Consider the following 20179-nt stretch of genomic DNA (forward strand, 5'->3'; position numbering starts at 1 on the left):
GTAATCAAAGAGTGAAGGAGTCTGGTGTAATGGGGGTTATTGAACAAGGGTTCATTTTTAGATTCAAAACTTTCACGAAGAGTAATTCAGATAAATGGGGATAATAAATCATTAAAATGGAGTGATTTTCACTTGGTTGAGATAACTGGAAGATAAATTGACAGATTCTGGACTACATTTCTTAGTATTTTGGAAGCAAACATGAAGATACAACTTCTGAAGGTTTCCAAGGTGAAAAAGATGTAGTGTAGTGGTTTCATACATGTAGTAACCAAGTATTTTTTTATTGGCATGTATTGATCCTGAAGAAACCAACCAAACTCAAAGTTTTGACAAGTGCGTTCTTTTCATCTTCAGGAGACGACAGAATACATGGTGTACAGTGAAACCACTACACTCAAACATGAAGATACATATACACATAATTTATCATATCCATTCCTTACACAATCTGTCATAGATCTCATCCAGTGTTAATGCATGACCATCTTTGATGTTACATTTTAAGAATAAAGTTTGAAAAACATTAATGATCACATGATATATATGTACCATGAATTCATTTCAGTTGCTCTTTAGTAATAAACATTTATGATCCTGTACCCCTGCTGCACCGGATTTCCAAAGTAGTAGCAGGGCGCCCCGAGACCAGTTTCAGGCAGGTATCTAATCCAGTGTTAATGCATAAACCTACCCAAGACCCCTTCTGAGCAAACCTATCTCGGACCACCTCACGATGTGTTCTGAGACTGCTTTAGATTCGGTGTATACGCAAACCTGCCCGAGACTGGTCTGAGACAGGTTCGCTTAATGCGCTACACGTGGAACGATTATCCAAACAACAAACACAGTGCCCGCTTGGCACCCTGCCAAACCTTTCTAAGAAAGCTTCATGGTAAGTCAGTGTAAACGCATAGAAAACTGTCTCGGTGCGCCCCGAGACTCGTTACGATTTTGGTGTAATAGGGGGTCATAAATTTAGGTCAACTTTTTGGAAACCAGTCTCCGGGCGCCCCGAGACTGGTCTCGGGTAGGAAATCCAGTGTAACAGAACTCACAATTTTCAGAGATCTGAAAGATAATTTCAAAATACATGTTCCATGATTTGAATCAAACATGGGCCTTACAATGGAAGTGTTATTGCCCAAAATATAGTGATCTTGGGTTTCATTTGCAACATTGAATTTAAACTGGTGTTGATTACTTATTGAAATATTAATGCTTCATACAGGCAAGTGGAAAAAGGGGATGGGGTCATTGGAGTTCCCTGACTGCACAGAGTAAAATTTATGTCTCTTCAAATGCAAGATCCAAAACATTACAAATCCAACTTATACAGTTCTCAAATTCTTTCACATACCATCATCATTAACAATAGGTCTACAATATAAGTTACTTATTTTACAATAATAAAGGAATTGATTAAAGAAATGAACACAATTTTTTCTCTCCTTTTTTTTTTTTTGGGGGGGGGGAGGTAATTATCACATATTATGCCCAAACTCCAAGTAAAGGACCATATAGAGCTGTAACACTCTCTAAATAGTAGCCTTACACAATATGTGTAACTTAATTTTTTTTAAATACATTTTTGTGGTTAGTACCACAGTGACAAATGAATTATAAAAAGATAATCATATAAAGTTAAGGGTACAAATCTGGCCTACATGTACCCATATTGAATTGTATTTTTGGATATCTGGGTATCTGGCCCTGCAAATGAATTCAGTATTGTAACCAGACCAGATTCAATGTCCTGCATACTGTGTTGCTGATGCACAGCACATGACACCACGGGTAGAGTGAAAAACCATTGCTTTGAAACACTGCCAACCCCCCCCCCCCAAAAAAAAAAAAAAAAAAAAACCCACATAGTTACATGGCCAAATTCACCCACTGAGCTAAGTTCCTTATTTCATTCATATCTCATGCTCGTTCTACACGAAGAGAAATCGTAAGATAATTGATAAATAAAAATATACAGGTATTTCTTACCGGCATCTGCGCTGTCAGGCCGTATCCTATAAAATTCTAAGCTTTCAAATTCACCAGGTGACATAAGCATATTACGAGTGACTCTGTATGGCAAGGGAACATGAGAGAGATCATCGTTGATTCGTCTGTACAAGTTGGGAGCAAGAACATTTTGCTGGAAGAGATTCTTGTCCCATATATGACCTGGAAGGGAAGAACAGGAATGTATAAGAGATTTTCTCAGTTTCTAAATTTTTTTTTCATCACTGAATGACTCATATTTGAAGAAAAAAAATGACACAACTATTAAATTAATTAAAAAACCATTAAAGAGGACATTGATTAAATCAAAATATCAATCAATAAAGAGTCAAAAGAAAATCCCAAAGATAGGCAAAATCACCAAATCAATACTCATTAGAAGGAAGATGGCCATAGACCTGGCCACATATATTGTTACTGGGGATGCTGTGACAATGCTCAGCACCCCCTGTAACAATTCCTCCATGGACAGGGCCCTGAAGATGGCAGGCAAATTGGTAGAATCAACAGATCTTAAATTGAAGTAACTAAGCATGAAACACATCACATATAATGTGCACTAAAATATATATAAAAATACAAGGATGAAACAACCAACTTTGTTCCATAATTTTTTTTACAAACAACAGGGTGTACTGTGTGTTGGAAAGTCACTGACATCCATAAACTAAGGCATACCTTAATTTCTATTTAAGGTAAGGCCACTTTCCAGAGGGCACAAAAAAAAGCACAAACAATTTCAAAGGCAATGAATGGGCAGGTGATTGGGAAACCGAGGCCAGTTAACAGGGCATCCATGATCACGGTCTTCAATGAACTTGGATTACTTTAAGCCCTGAAAGGCATGAGAACCATATCACCTCACCTTCACTTCGGAGGTAGTTAAGAATAGAATCATCCCAGCTCCTTGACCAGTTGGCCAGGTATCGCTTGGCTGAGAATCCTGGACGGACTGTCTTGTAAGGCCCATGGGAACGCTTATTGTGGACGAAGCCAAGGAATGGTTCCTGACTAGGGTTCATCTGTGATGCTGCTGGCTGGAAAGATTGCTGAAATAGATAAAGCAAATACTTTGTATATTAATAATACACTTGATTTGTTTCACACCATTTCAATTTTTACAATCAAATGCTTGAATTGCACAAAAAGGTAATAAAAGAAGATCTAAAGCCAAAAAGATAGAGAAAAAAGCAAATCAGAATTTCAATATAATGTACATGTACATGTAAATACAACAATTATTAAAGGACAAGTCCAACCCAACAAAAAGTTTATTCAAATAAAAAGAGAAAAATCCAACAAGCATTACACTGAAAATTTCATCAAAATTGGATGTGAAATAAGTTACGACATTTTAAAGTTTTGCTTAATTTCACAAAACAGTTCACAAAACAAATGAGGAGACTGATGACATCACTCACTCACTATTTCAATTGTATTTTATTATATAAAATATGAAATATTCAAATTTTCTCTCTGTTGTTGTGTGAAACAACGATTAATTCCTGCCTGAACATGTGCAATTAGTATTTTTTAATAATATAAGGTTCAATCAAGTTGGTCCTTATTGTCAAATCTGTAAAAAATTAAATATTGCAATTTGTATTATAATTCAAACAATAAAAAACAAAAGAAATAGTGAGTGAGGGACATCATCGACTGTCTCATTGGCAGGTCACTGAGTTGTGCATATCACTGCTTTGTGAAAAATAAGCGATTTTTCATTATTTATTTAAATCAACATTTTTCTTGGGTGGACTTGACCTTTGAATAAGGAGCATGATTTTTATAATTTTTTTAATTGTAAAAGGCTGGCAAAATAAAATACTGGACACATAAGCTCGCATTTATATTCCCATCAAGTATATAGAAATATATTTGTCATTTGTGGTTCAGTGGCTATACATGTGTTGACAGAACATGACCCTCTTGTGCTACAGTATGTTCATTCAAGCATCCATAACTTACATATATTTTCTAACTTCACTCCTCCTTCCAACTTTAAGAAAGTGTCATAATTAGTAAAGCTATAGGCTAATATTACCTAAGATCCCCCTTTGTGTGCCATTTGCAATAGAGAAAGCCAAGTATAAAGCAGCTCTTGAGATTTGGCATAACCTCATTATACCAGACAGCATTGAAAAAAACTATAGTAATATATAAAGCATTTACTGTCTTGTCTTTCCATTAATGCCCATAATCATTATATTGATTATTATGGCATATGAATGTCAAAGATTGACTTGACACTGTAGGCTACCGGTAATCCTATCTAGTTACTTATTCAGAGGCGCAGAGGGAAGATATTAGAGACAAGATTATTTGAAATATGATGAGAATAAATGTTTTAAGGTTGGATGTATCTTACCTGTTTCATGCTACTACCATATGACAAGACAGCATTGCGTAGATCACTAATTGAGTTGAAATAACTGGTATCTTCTGCCTCCATCGATCTTTTCTTTACATTTGCCCCCTCCTCTGAAGTCAGAGCAAGGTCCTCAGCATAGAGAAGCAGTGCCCCCTTTCTAGTGGTGTAGGTTTTGTGAACCCTGACCTCCCGTGGTGAAACCTGCTCCTCTTTGGCCCATGCATGCTGTTGTAGGGGTGGTAAGTAAAACCTGCGTCCTTGGATATTGTGGTAATCCTGTAACAGTCAGAGTGTAAGATTGGTTTAGTCATTACTGTTATAGCAAAATACAAAAATAGAAATATTGTCTAATATCATTTGATATTAATTGTTACTAACACTATAACTTAAAAGTTTAGTCCATCCAAAAAAGAAAGTTGGTTTTAAAAATGTGGTAAAATTAGAGAAAAACATATGAAAGTTTGGTGAAATATAATCCATCAGAGATTAAAAGAATTATAACTTTTTTAAAACAATGTCATGTCACCGTTGGCAGCTCACACAAATGTCGTGTAATATAAATTTCATAAATTAAGTCATAATTATTCATTTCTATTTCAAAAATTGAACTGTCATTTTTCCCACTTTCTTTTTGGGAAATTCCATAAAATATGTATGGTAGGGGGTCCTAAAGCTACGCACCACTCATCGCGCATGTAGTTTTTATGGCAAATGCGCACTCTGTGTGTGGAACTGTGACTGCAGAGTGACGAACGATTCCTATTCAATTTTTTCTACAGAGGCTGCAGTAAATCTCTAAATGCAGAGAAAACCAATAACTGTTTCGGAATTTTGGAGTTATATTCGCTTAAATTTCATTTTATCCTATGATAATATGAATATATTTTAGAAATTGAGGCACAGGAAATACTATTTTTTTGCATGATAAATCGAGTGCGTAGCTTTAGGACCCCTTCTACATCGGGTGGCGAAATCAAGAGGTGTTCGGAAAACACGGCGGGATTTTCGTATTAGTGAGTTTTGCGATATTTTCTTCTTGGTTAATGATCTTTAGAATGTTTGCCACAAATTAGTGAAAGATATTTGTTGAAATATTAAAATTGGGATAGTTTTTATTGTTTGAAAACAAAGTGCGTAGCTTTAGGTCCCCCCATCATACATCCAACCCCCTATACAGCTATACAGGTATGTGGGAGTGGGACCTTCATGAAATTTTCTGTCTCCGATTTCTTGTTCTTTTGACAGTCTGTAATGTTCTGAACATCCGCAAATTTTGTTACCTTTTGCGTCCTTTTTTTGAAATCCAACTTCATGATAATTTTTAAAATGTGAGCAAATTATGGTCACCCCATCATACAGACAGCAGTAGATTTTACAATATCAATCGAATCATGCTTATCACCCTTATACTAACACTAACAATATTAGGCCTATCATAGTATTATTCGAATTACTCATGAGTCATGTCTCATGACTTAAATCTACCTCTGGTTCGAGGCAAACTTCCAGTTTTCTGTGTCCATGTTGTTGTTTTTCCTCTCCTATTCCCCGGCTCAACAATGAAAGACCAGGATTGGAAGACTTTGAAACAATACTTTGCTGAAGACTAAACATGTTTTTCAGGGATTACATTCCACGTTTGACAAAGGCTTCCTGATTCTCTGCAGTGGGTCACGGCCTAAATTTCATTGACATGTCATGACCATCATGACCGGCCTGGTTCACGTCCGCCTGCGCCTCGCCCTATGTCCGTCCCCAACTTAGTCTCGCTAGCCGTTTCTCGCAGCTCAGCAGCAGCAAACACAGATTGGCTTCATCTCTCCAAATGTCTCCAAATTGAGCTCTCAATATAGATGTCTCCAAGAAAATAATACTTGATCTTATCATTCACTCCTGAAGAACAATTGAGACGTACGGAGTATTCAATATGAATTATTAAACAGCTGTTAAAACTAGCCGATCTTCTTGGGATAGCAAAATCTTAGCAGCCTATGGGCATCGCCATATTGTTTGATCACGTGATAGGGTTGCCGTGCAGCAGCGACGTCACGCATATTTCGACGACGGGCCCCGAAGCCGCTCGTCGCAGCGAGTGATCGATAAATCGAATCTTGGAATTTGATAGGAGAATGTCACACGGAAATAGCAGCTGGAGTCAAGTTTGACACGTTTAGGGGAAAAAAGGAGCAATAAATCCAAAAATTGATGATGACAGGTTCTAACCGGGGCTCAAATGCCTATGCAAAGGACGCCCAATTCGCTCCTCTAGTATGATTAAGCTGCCCTTTTTCAGCATTTCGAAGATTTTTTTTTCGTTTTGACCCCCCTATTCTTTGAGTCTTGCGAAATATATATATATATTTAGTTCCCTTTTTCCTCGATCCTTCCCCAGGTCGCCCCCCCCCCCTCATGTAGAGGTAGGCCACGACCTTGACCAGGACAATCATAAAATTCGTCATTGAACAATTCAACATGATTACCACTATCATCATTGTCTGGGTATTTTTGCCATCTCATTTCTTTTGAGGGGTTGGAGTAGACTAACTCTGCCTCTCTTCTTCCGAAAATCCTCTTCCCTTTTCTCGAGATTTCTTTCTACTTCAAGTAATTTCTTCTCGTTACTTTTTTTCCACTTCTCATGAGGTCAATTATGCTCTCTTCTTCTTCTTCCGCTTAATTTCATCCCAGTATATAGCTTCTAAAGGGATTACTACATCAAGTATCAAGTATAATAATAATAATGTTAATAATAATGATGATAGTAATAATGATGATGACGATGATAACAATATTATGCAAATAAAAACAACTTTTTCTGGACCTTAATTTCCACACGTTTAAAATTTAAAACGCTATTATGAAATCTGGATAATCCAAGTTCAATATGATAAAGCAAACAGTTATTTTGAAACTATAGTACCTACCCATTCTTCGTTTTCATCCTCCCATGGTTCTACATCTGCCAAGCTCACATATGATGAAGATGACGATTGCGATTCTCCCGATGTCGGAGTTGATGACGATTCGGAAGATGTTGACATGTAATGACTCCACATCGCGGAGAATTTGGCATCGTTGACGGCCTTCGATTTCTTGACCGATACGGTAGCGGAGGTAACGCGTGGTATACCAAGTGGACGGATTTGCAAAGTTTCACAATTTCCTGCTCCGTGAAGCATGATAATAAAATAGCAATAATGGTAATAATGATTGAAAATAACAATAACAACACTTCTTTACGACTTTTCTGACTTAGTGAGTTTACAAACATTATTTTAAAAAATATCTTCAAACGAGCGTGTTTTTTTTCTGTTTGACTACATGTATAATTATTCAAGAAAAACCCGAAATGGTATCAAAGGCTTTGCTCGAACATGAAATATAAAACTGACATTAGATGATACTATTTGATAATAAAAGAATTAAACAAGTGGAATGCCTCTGGCCGTCTCACCTCCATCACGCGATTCAATATAGCAGCAGTGCTGATTTTGAAAACTACTATAACTCGCACAAGATGTTCAGTGATACTTGGTTACTCTTATTTCCACGTTTTATGAACTAGACCAATACACTTATAGAGATATGATGGCAATTCAACAAATACCCCCAACGTGGCCAAAGTTCTTTGACCTTACATGACCTTTGACCTTGATCATGTGACCTGAAACTCGCACAGGATGTTCAGTGATACTTGATTACTCTTATGTCCAAGTTTTATGAACTAGACCAACACACTTTCAAATTTATGGCTGTAATTCAACAAATACCCCAATTTGGCCAAAGTTCATTGACCCTAAATGACCTTTGACCTTGATCATGTGACCTGAAACTTGCACAGGATGTTCAGTAATACTTGATTACTATTATGTCCAAGTTTCATGAATCAGATCCATAAACTTTCAAAGTTATGATGGTAATTCAACAGATACCCCCAATTCGGCCAAAGTTCATTGACCCTAAATGACCTTTGACCTTGGTCATGTGACGTGAAACTCATGCAGGATGTTCAGTGATACTTGATTAACCTTATGTATAAGTTTCATGAACTAGGTCCATATATTTTCTAAGTTATGATGACATTTCAAAAACTTAACCTTAGGTTAAGATTTTGATGTTGATTCCCCCAACATGGTCTAAGTTCATTGACCCTAAATGACCTTTGACCTTGGTCATGTCACATGAAACTCAGGCAGGATGTTCAGTAATACTTGATTAACCTTATGGCCAAGTTTCATGAACTAGGTCCATACACTTTCTAAGTTATGCTGTCATTTCAAAAACTTAACCTTAGGTTAAGATTTGGTGTTGACGCCGCCGCCGCCGTCGCCGCCGCCGTCGCCGCCGCCGCCGCCGTCGCCGCCGCCGTCGGAAAAGCGGCGCCTATAGTCTCACTCTGCTATGCAGGTGAGACAAAAAAACCACAAATATTGTATGATGAATATGTAATTTACCATATGCTAGGTTCCACCTTTGTTTGAACGTAAATACACCTTTACAAGTCTTTGGCTGAACCTGTACAGTATGGATTATAAAAAATGTGAGCAAAAGAAAAAACAACACAGAAATATATTCTGCATAACAAAATGAAGGAAATCAAGAAACAAACAATCATGCCCAAAACTTGGATTTTTTTTTGCCTGCAAAACAGCAAGGTTTGAGTACTAATAAACGCAAAACGTTCAACAGTAACCCTATATGGCGCAATATAGTAGAATATTTCGCTTACTCAGTTATACAATGAAACATCAATATTCACAATTATTTTAGCATATATCTTTGAAAAATAAGAATGATGTTGGACAGTTTTGATGGGAGATTGATATTGGCCTAAATTTTCTCTCTCACCATAATTCACTTCAGATATTGGACATTATATGCTGATCATTTCAAATATTTTGATCCAAATGATATCTGAATTACAACCTATATAAAAAAGCAATATTCACAACACATTGAATGATCAAATGGAAAAAAACATTGTGGTATACGGACATGTTTAGTACAAATAAAATGATAAATTCAGAGTGAGTATGGTGAGAGGAAAATTAACACTCGTCAATATTCACATTTTAATAGGCTTACACTTAATTACTTTTAAGACATTTTCTTAAAAATTGATTGATTATAGACTGTCGACTGTTTAAACAGTTAAATGAGAAATGCATGCGATATTTTTCTCCGGAAAACTTACTTTTTTAGGTCTATTCCTTTGTGGCCAGGCTTTTGGGCCAGTCATTTTCTTACATGTAGGTGTATTCCCCTCACTCCTTTGATCTGGTACGACTTCAATCCTTCCATGTCGAACGACTCCTGTGCCTCTACACAGGTCTGATAGCATTCCAAAAATGCTGAATATAATGAAATCAAGTCAGACTTTGTGTGCAAATATTATAATGTAAAAGGTAAAATAAAAAATAAGATAGGTGGATCACAACAATCGGAATGAGATTTGTTTCAGTCAGATATTCGCTAAGTCTATATGATTATAAACGAACCAAAGATATCATAATGTAGCAATACAAAGAGGTCATCATCGTTATTATAATTATTTTTCTCAATATTATTATTAGAAGTAGTATTAGTATTAATATCATTATTATTATTGTTGTTATTATTATTATTATTATCATTATCATCATCATCATTATTTCATTGTTAATATTGTTATTATTATTATTATCATTATAATTATTACTATTATCATTAGTTTTATTATTATTATTATTATTATCATTATTATCATCATCACCATCCCCATCACCACCACCATCAACAAGTCCGTTGTAAACGTATCATCCCTAATTCGCCACCACCCTGTCGCTAGGGAACGCTATGTGATAAATAAAATAAATGCCGAATGATGCGGCCATGCATAATGGCAAAGATGAAAAATAATTAAAACCTCGTATTCACTGCATAGTATCATCAAGGCCAATGGAATATGATCAGATGACAATAGCCTTTCACTCCATCAACTATATTGATATCGACTAGCATGGTCCTTTTGTTTCCCTCTGACATTGCAGTGACATTATGTGTGTGTGTGTATATATATATATATATATATATATATACATACATATATATATATATATTGTTGCAGAAGAATATGAAAATGTTTGTTTGTTTCTTTGCTTCCATATAATGTTCTTAATATTCGTCTATATTCAGTCATGCTTTATGAAATTAAATTGTAATTCGTATTACCCTGTCCATTTTTTCTTTACAAATTATTTAAATATAACTGGCATATCAAAGTGATAGAAGAAAAGGCATGAAAGATATATTTTACATGAATCTCTCTTCATAAAGAGAAGTCCTTTATGAAGAGAGATTCATGTCAGTAAGAGCATATTCTATATATGCACTGTGTTCGAGTGCGTCTTTTTGTGTCCTTATTTTTTCAAAAGATTTGGTAAATGTCGTTAATTCAATTGTTTCTTCGAAGTAGTGCTTTGATTAGAAACAAAAAGCTTGTTTTTGGTTGATATACCTTCAATGTAAATTATTTCCTATTGGTATTAATACTCGAATAAACATTCGATTTGATTGAACTGAATGTAATAATTGGACTGGACTTTGCCATCGATGGCATTGATCAAGGAAAATACGAGTAGAAGGCACACTGCAAGATATAAATGAATCACCGATCCATTGATCAATGATACACCGTTTTCAATGAGAGTTTTCAGACCTGCCACACAGAACATTCAGCAGAATTGCAATATAGTAATCATCACTTTAACAGGAATAATTATGAGCAACATAGAAAATAACACACATGATTATAGACCACTGAATAAACAGTTTACATAAGATACAGCGAATTAAGTGCCCACCAAAAAAAAAATTCCTTAATTTGCCTATTAAATAGTAAAATAACTCACATATACATCTTGACTCCCGAGCAGGAGAAAATCCACATGGAAACCTGAATTCTCCGAAATCATGGAAATACATTCATGCAGGGATTGTTACTGGTAAGTATACCGTAGTAAGATATTACAAAGCTTACAACTTCAAGTTTGCTTCCCCCAATTAAATATATCTATTAGTTAGATCTTAAAACAGTGGACAATGGGAAAACCGTATACCCTAATGAGAGACTCCCTTCATAAGCGGGTCATTCTTTTATTTCCAAGAAGTGTGGTCAAGTTTCCATGATGTAGAATGAGAGCGAAGGGCCTTATCGGGAACTTCAGTGTAATCAGATCGGTTATCGGTTGTGTAACACTGTATTGGTAACATAATTATTACAAAACGTAAACATTTATATGTTCTTTTAGTTCGCAAGATCCTGGTCTCAACCTTATCCATATTTGAAAAGAAAATGGATTAAATCGCCAGTACGGGTACCCATAGTAAACCCACTAATCTCGAGATTATGATGCAGAATAAAATTATGTCTGTACAAAATAAGGGTTCAGTGAGATAAAGGATGTTGACGATGCTATAGTGACGACGAATTATGATAATAATGATGTTGAAGATGATTATGATGCTGCTGATGATGGTGATGACGATGATGATGAAAATGAAGATGCATGCTGACGAAGAAGTCGACGGCGATGGTAATGGGGAATGGATGACGGTCAAAACAATTATAACATGATTTTGCTGGTGATGACGATGATAATATGTCAATGATGATAATAATACGAATACTAACGATATGGATATTGTCATTCTGCTGATGCTGATTCTGAATTATGGTCATGATGATGATGATACTGATAATGGTGATGATGATGATGGTGGTGGTGATGATGATGGTGATGATGACGATGTGGTGATGGTGATGCTGGTGATGATGATGACGATGATTATTATTATTATGGTGATGATGATGGTGACGATAACGATGACGGTGATGACGATGATGGTGGTGGTGATGATGATGGTGATGATGGTGGTGGTGATGATGATGATGTGTTGATGGGAATGATAGTGATGGGAATGATGATGATGGTGGTGGTAGTGATGATGATGGTGGTGGTGATTATGATGGTGATGATGATGGTGGTGAATGGTGGTGATGATGATGATGATGGTGGTGGTGATGATGATGATGATGTTGGGGATAATCAATATAATGGCGAAGATAATGAGGATACTATTACAATCATGATAATGTATGATGATATATTTATAAGGATAAATACGATGATGGCGATTCTGATAATTATGTCTATTATGGTGATGACGACGATGATGCGATGATAAAAATCACTTATATTGATAAGAGTGTAACGAAGGTAGCAATAATTGATATATTTATCACCGTCGATCATGAAAAAAGAGGTATAAGTCGTACCTTATCCCATGGGTCTTACCTCCCTATACAGTGCGTATAAAAAAAGTTTACACTTTGAAAAAGCCATGTGCGTAATTTTTTCACATTATAATCTTAGGCTTGGGTCTCATCTATCCAATGAAAGTAAAAGTTTTGACAGAATGTTACACTTGGGTGAGCACTGTCCATTTTTGTAAAGCTTGCAGAAATCTGTTTGGGCAGAAATGCTCGTTTTCACGCTGTGTCAAGGGGAAAGGGCGAAATTAAATTTACCCTGCGAAACATTTCTCATACATTTCCCTTGCACTTTTAGTCAAGTGAAAAAAAACCCAGATACATTCAAGCACTTTGTAACAATTTTGCCACCCAAATTGAAATTTCAACACTTAGTAAGCACACACTTTACCCTTTTTGTGCCAGCTGGATCTGAGGACATACATTAACTGAATCTGAACAAAAGTTTATATCAGACATCACCAGCATTTTTTCACTAAGTTCTTATCATCTAAAGTGGGTTTACATTTCATTTTTTATTCAATACTTGTTTCTCCACACCTTGTCCAAGCTTGACAATGATTAACAAAATGAAAATCAAGCCTAATCCATTTCATGTAAATCACAGCTCAGTGTAATGGCGACCGCACACCTTACGACTGGTCTGCGACCCGATTTCAGAATAAAATGTAGTAGAATTTTATGCTAATATTGAGACTTGGAATATCTTACTGTGTAATGTTCTAAATCATCGTATGAATACCTATGATCAAATTTGTGACTATGCTATTGTAACGAACTATGTTTCCGATTTAATGTCGTAGAGATGTTATAGGGTCTGTAAACGTAGACTATATGGAAATCGTATGTGTAGACGTTCTATGATTTAACGAAAATTAGCCAAAATCGCACATTTTATAAACATGTTGGAGTTGTCATGAAACCTTTTGATTAATTTATTATAAGCAAAGTTGCCTAAGCATTATCCAGTTGTTTTATTCGAGAAAGCTGGTTGATTAGCAAAGTTAATTAGGTTATTGTAGTTGTTGAAGTCATCTTTAGTAACTGTTTTATCGAAGTGTTAAAAAATGCATAAATACGAGGAGCCAACTAGTATTAAGGCCGATCTGTGTTACAGCCCTTTACCGTAGTGCAAATGCTGCCCTTCATCTCTTGTATCTCATTTTGCTCTGTACAATGATATATCTTTGGGAAATTAAAGGTAAAGATCAAGCATTGAACCTACACTCTGGACTACGTTCTTATGAGTGTTATAAAGGATCAAATGATTGGTGTACGGAACGAATGCTGGTGATTGAATGGTCGACGGATGTCCGATTGACTGAAATGAGACGTAGACGAGAGAGGTGATCGATTGCAATCGACGGATGATCTGACTGGAGAAACCAGAGACGACGGTTGGTGATGGTTGTTAATCAGTCTTTTCCATAAACCATCAGCAACGGTCATATACTTTGACCAAACGAACGCAACTGACGGTCAGGCACGGTGGCATCCTGACAAGAAAACCGTGTCAGCTGAAAGTTGGATTAGAGGCCGTCACACGTGGTGTCAGAAGTGGGATTGTTGGTGTAGAAGTTCAGAAATGGATGTTCGAGGACAAAGATGGCGTGCGGTATCGCCGGCTGAGGTGATGGAGAAGTTGGAGAGCAGTATGGCGAAGATTAATCAGATGATGGCGGAGATACGGACCAGGATGGGATTGACGCCATCATGGGGGACTGATGAGGCGTGCGGTAGGCATGGGCCGAGAGTTCAGTTCCGATCTTCACAAACTGACAACTTCAGAGCAGCAAGGATACCGCAGCGTACCGAATTGGAACAAGAATTTTTCAGGACTGAGCTACAAGATACCCGACATAGACGAGCACCCGAGATGAGAACCGAATCAGGAAAATTACTGCTAAATCATCACGAAGTTAGATTAAAAGAACCAAATATTGTACCAGATCAATTCGATGGCCGCACTCCGGTTGAGGAATATCTGAACCATTTTCAGGCGTGCATTGTGGTGAATCATTGGGGAGAATTTGAGGCAATGGAATATCTGGCTGCCAGCCTGAGAGGTTCTGCGGTTACACTGCTTACGCAGAAAACAGGAAGGCGACTCAGTTACTATGAACTAGTGGACAGAATGAGGAAAAGATATGGTCCAGGTGGTAAGGCAGAGGTCTACCTTGCCGAGTTGCGACAGCGACGGAGAGGACCAGGAGAGAAACTTCAGGAATTAGGACAGAGCATAAGAGATCTGACGGCTCTCGCCTATCCTGAATTTGATGAAGTCGGACAAGACCGGTTGGCGAGGGGGCACTTGCTAGATGCGATTGTAGATTGCAAAGTCCGAGAAAGGGTTTTCCGCTCCCAACCAAGATCACTGGACGAGGCAATAGAAGCTGCTCTGAATGCGGAGGCGTTCTCAAGGATGGAGGATGAAAGGTGGGAATACCAGCAAGCCAGATACAGTCCTGCTGTAACCCGAGATGGCGACGGAATTCATGTCCGTACTGGAAAACCCTCCTTGAAAGTGAGAATGAAAATGTTCATTCAAGATCTTCTGCAAATGGAATCGGAAGAGCCAGAGTCAGATGACGGAAATTCAGGAGAGAAATATTCCGAAGCTGATCAGGCAGGTGCTGAAAAATCAGAGGGAAACACCTTCGTTTGCGGAATTGTTGGACAGCAGTTGGGTACTATCTCGACTGACTGTGAGGAACCAGAGACAAGGAGCACTAAACGATGTACTGGTACAGCAATCCCTGGAGGACAATTCGATAGAGCTGGAATATCGGTCACAGGCCTGATGGACAAGGGAGTCACAGGTGTGGAGCCATTTGGTGGGTGCACTTTGGCGGGTGGGCCGAAGCAGTTGCAGGACCAGTTGGCTGAGACTGTGCAGGATGTTCCAGTTGAATGTCTGGAATCGGTGCCAAGATCGTTTGAGGACTTCGGTAATGTCTCACCTAAGAGCCGGTTGCTTGACCATGAGAAAGTCTGTCTTGTAAAGCTAGACAATGAAACGAAAGAGGTAGGACCATCCAAACCAAACAGCAGGAGATATCTAGACCAGATGAACAGCGATGGAGGAAGGCAACAGACATCACAGACGGTTCGCATGAACAGGCACCAAGGTGTTGATCTGAAAACCTGGACATTCGCACAACCGTTGTCAAGTACCGCCACTCTGTTTGTTGGACCAAAGAAGGGAAGACCTCCGGAAACGCATTCGGTATCCGTGATGATGTTAAGAAGAGCTGGACATAACAGTCTTCCAGTCTATCCATCTATGTTTCCAAAGAACTGATAAAGGACTAAATTTGAAAGACATCGTTGCACTGGACTTTAATTCATAAAACATTGGACTTTTAGTTGCCAAACTGAATTATTACGTTCTTGTTGCTATTTTGTATACATGCCGTAGTTTAAGCATTTTAATTTGTCGGTTTTTCTAATGCAAAAAAAAAAATTAAAGTCAGTAATGCAATTGTTATGACTGCCGATAAATATCTTGTCAGAAATTGATATTTGTATGTAACAATTAGCATTATGTTGATAAAATCAGGGAAAGGAAAATATTCGAAATCGTTTGCACAAGTACGGATAGCAATATTTAATCTATTGAAAGTTGTAAGTAAACCATGTAGTGCAGTTTTTATTAGAATTACATTCTGGTATATTTCTGTTTTGTTACTGAATTGGTCAGCTCGGGGACCGAGCTTTTCGAAGGAGGGAGTTGTGTAACGAAATGAAAGGTTTATTTAATGTACATCATGGTTTTGGAACGGTGAAGAGCGTAGAATAATTTTTAATCCATGTATAAGTTGCATATGGACATTCAGTAATCGTTTGTAATCGATTATGTAGGTATTTCTCTGAAATGTATGAAGGCAGTATTTGCTGAGTAATAACGATGTTTACAACTGCTTGATTATGTTAGATATTCATTTTTAATTGTTCTTAACTGTTCAGGTATAAATAGTAGTGACAATTACCATAGTTGTTGTTGAAAAGATTTAACTCATGACTTTAACTAGTTTTAAAAGATGATTAAATTTTACGGCCTGGCAATTTCCCTCCTAAATCGTTGAGCATAATCGGGCTCTATGCTCGATTATGAGCCATGCATTATGCTTGGCAGTAAAAGGTTTCTGACCGAAACTCTGTTCGATTTTCATTAGAACCTGCTGCGACAGGATGAGCATGATTTCTTCAGTAAAGTTATAAGAACTGATTGCCTTGCTTCCTGCGAGTCGTTATTTTGATGTTCAGAGCTACAAGTATACATGGTTGAAGGAGCAGAAGTACGAAAGTTGGAAATACTGACCAGAAGAAGTGAGAGTACGGAAAATACTGACTTTACCGGAATACGGAAAATACCGACTTTACTGAGAATACGGAAAATACTGACTTTACCGAGTATCTGAAAATACTGAGATGAGTGAGGATACTGAAAGTACTGAAATTACTGAGATACCGAAATACTGAAATTACGGAGATACTGAATACTGGAATAACTGAGAAAACGGAGATACGGAATGACGGAGATGTTGAAATACACGGTATATAGTCTAAGTTACTGAGAAGGAGCAAAGAGTCAGAAGTGAAAAAGACGGACTTTACACCAACTGGTTGTATATTGCAGCCGAAACGAACCAGCTCGTCAGGAGAGAAAGTCGGTTCGGCTACACTATCATCCTTTTCAGAATAAAAGCGAATTTAATATCTAGTCGTAATGACGTCATAGCAGTCGTACGATTGGCTACGACTTGAAACTAATTTGGTCTTTACTCCAAAATAAGGGCTTGCAATCTTTTAAAATGGTTATAATATTATTATTTCAATTAATTTTAACCTCAAATAAAATGATATGTCCCATTCACATCTTCAGAAAATGAGAAAAATGCGATTTGTTCCAAAATCGGGTCGCAGACCAGTCGTAAGGTGTGCGGTCGCCTTAAAGCATATATCGTCACAATGGCCTCGGTGTGTGGGCGAGTGGGGATGGGGCGCAATGCACTATTTGAAGTGTTTTGGGCAAGGAAACAAGTTAAAAAGGTAAAAGATATCTTCAAATCAATTTTACTAGCTAACTTCAACATGTTATTCACGATTAAGGTCTACTTTTATTCGCATAACTATTTCAAAGTTCTGCGCAAATCATTTTCACTAACTTTTCAAAAGTAAGTGGTGCTCACTCAAGCGGAAATATTTTTCGACAGTTATATCGTCATTTTCTTAAATGGATCTGTACCAATGTTAAAATGTGGAAAAATCTTCAGGATATTACAAATGTATAATTTTACACGATTTTTTCTAGGTGTAAACTTTTTTTTGATACGCATTGTATAATACACACACATCATGACTCGGATCTTGAAACATTTGAAAATCATCAAACATTGATTTAAAAAGAATATACATTTACCTTTTCTCAGTATCCGGTATATGGTAACCAAGGAATGTATTAAAAGATATTAAGCATTCCGGTTGGGATTTTCACCAGGCGTATAAGTCGGATGATGTCTAGACGTTGAAAACTGACTAAAATATACAACTTCCTTAACAAAAATGCTTCTTTATTTCAGATAATAAATCCTTTTAACTGCATGTTTAGCCCATAAAAGTGAGATCATTGTTGACGTTGCTGGGTGCCCGTCACGACATTGCTCGTAAAGCATGTAAGATAGAGAAGGCATCTACTATAATCAACAGGACAATAGCCGTTCCATGGCGTTAGTTTTATGGAAAATTGATGGCAATTCGTTGGCAAAGAGCTCTCGAAAAAGCGAATGTCAATAATATGCACTTTCGCACAGTATAGGGAGTAATTGCGCATACTGTGCTGCCCACGGCGCCGTTTCGACTGCCCGTAATTCTGCGAAACTGTTGCAACGATTTCAAAGCATACATAATTATTACCATTAGTTTGTGAGTGGGAAAGTAAGTTTATAGTCAATTGTTAATATTCTGCCACGGGTCATTACCTGATATATTGGTTGTATGTATGTGTTTAGATTTTTTATTTGTTTTAGTTTGTTTTGGATTATGTTACTTGTCACTTTTTTTCTTTTTTCTTTATTAATGTTTTTTTTGTTTGTTTGATTACGATCATGTCTAATTATGTAAATATTGTGATTTCTTGTAATTGACTATTTATGAAAACAATAAAAACATAATAAAAAAAAAGAAAAAAAAAGAAGTTTATAGTCAATTGCAGTTATAACGTCAGTGAAATGTTGCTTTATCAACCTAGATCGTAATGACATAGTTCGAAAACGCTGCATTTATACACAATCATTTTAGGGGCTGGTTATAGTCTGGGGAAATCTTATTGAATATCATTTAGACAAGCTGCTGCGCCCCACACGTTCAACTTGGCAAGTGTTATGTTTGCCTACTTTTCGGGGGGGGGGGGAGGGTGTCTCTAATTCTGCATCAGTTTCTTGAATCTCTGTATCTAAAAAAAAAATCAGCAGAGAATCTGACAATACCAGCTATCTCTTTGGTTCTCGATTCGCTGAACCTACCATAGCAGCATTGAAGTTACGTGTGGTTACCATGACAACACGGTGGATGTTGGAAGTGCCTTCATCGTAATTATAGTTTTGATGAATTGCATTGTAATTGAGATGATGTAATATAATGACCCAAACGTGATCAACTGTTAAAAAATAATTGTCTGGTTGTTTCGAAGAAAAGAAAATTTATCGTCTTGTGCATCAAATTAATTAGTCAAGCTATTTCATAATGGATGTAGACACAGTGTTGGTTTTTACAAATGAAATTGGAGGATGTTCTTACGCCTTTCTCAGTACCATGGGCGTAAAGATGGGGGGCTTTGGGGCCCCAACTATTTCACGACCAAGAAATACAAAGGAAATGGAAGGAAAGGGATAAGGGTGAAATATGATATCATTTTCCGAATATTATGTTAAAATCTATCACAAACTTGGATATTTGTAATAAAAATGTCGAAATTTTGCTCGTTCGCTTCGCTCGCTCGCACCTTCTTATTCAGAGGCGCGATACACCATATCTAGGCCCCTCATTTTTTTTTTGCTTATTACGGCACTGCTCAGTACATTGATGACATCTAACATGTTTAAAGGAACTTAAAGCCCACCCATCAAAAACTTAATTCATGATTGTCACGCTCGGGTATTAGATATCAGATGAAGATATTAACATGTTGGATCCTATTTAATCCGTCATGGGGACGAATTAGATGGTCTGTAGATTCTTGTGCAATCCTAGGAAGATAGCGTATGGTCTACGTTGAATTTAGCATGAATTTTAATTGGTATAATGAATTAGGTGTAAACTGAATATCATTGTAGAAGTATCTGGCTCTAGATATTTTTCAAATTTTTCACAATTTACAAAAACCATGACAAAAAAAATAAAGGAAGCAGTTTTGCATCTTCCAAATGCAACACCAAGAGCTCCTTTTAGGTGAAATAAGGGTAAATAAGGGTAAGTTAACT

The 20179-nt window shown here is 37.0% G+C and overlaps 1 protein-coding gene across 34 annotated transcripts in view; it reads right to left on the reverse strand.

Moving 5' to 3' along the window:
• LOC129257144 (titin homolog) overlaps window positions 1-18489 on the reverse strand; it is a 59611-nt gene extending 41122 nt beyond the window's left edge. For 21 of the 34 annotated variants that reach the window (XM_064095797.1, XM_064095822.1, XM_064095790.1 and 18 more), the window contains exons 1-7: window positions 18121-18489; window positions 9582-9738; window positions 8842-8902; window positions 7312-7550; window positions 4385-4663; window positions 2882-3065; window positions 1996-2178 (exon numbers count right to left, since the gene is read on the reverse strand). In XM_064095797.1, coding sequence (XP_063951867.1) covers window positions 1996-2178; window positions 2882-3065; window positions 4385-4663; window positions 7312-7550; window positions 8842-8902; window positions 9582-9728 — 1093 coding nt within the window. In that variant the 5' untranslated portion in view covers window positions 9729-9738; window positions 18121-18489. Of the gene's footprint in view, window positions 1-1995; window positions 2179-2881; window positions 3066-4384; window positions 4664-5872; window positions 6482-7311; window positions 7551-8841; window positions 8903-9581; window positions 9739-18120 lie in introns of those variants that run through there. The other 13 variants (XM_064095858.1, XM_064095850.1, XM_064095847.1 and 10 more) reach the window with 4 other exon arrangements.
• Window positions 18490-20179: the final 1690 nt, after the last annotated feature.

This window comes from Lytechinus pictus, chromosome 1, assembly GCF_037042905.1.
Source record: "Lytechinus pictus isolate F3 Inbred chromosome 1, Lp3.0, whole genome shotgun sequence".
Classification (NCBI taxonomy): domain Eukaryota; kingdom Metazoa; phylum Echinodermata; class Echinoidea; order Temnopleuroida; family Toxopneustidae; genus Lytechinus; species Lytechinus pictus.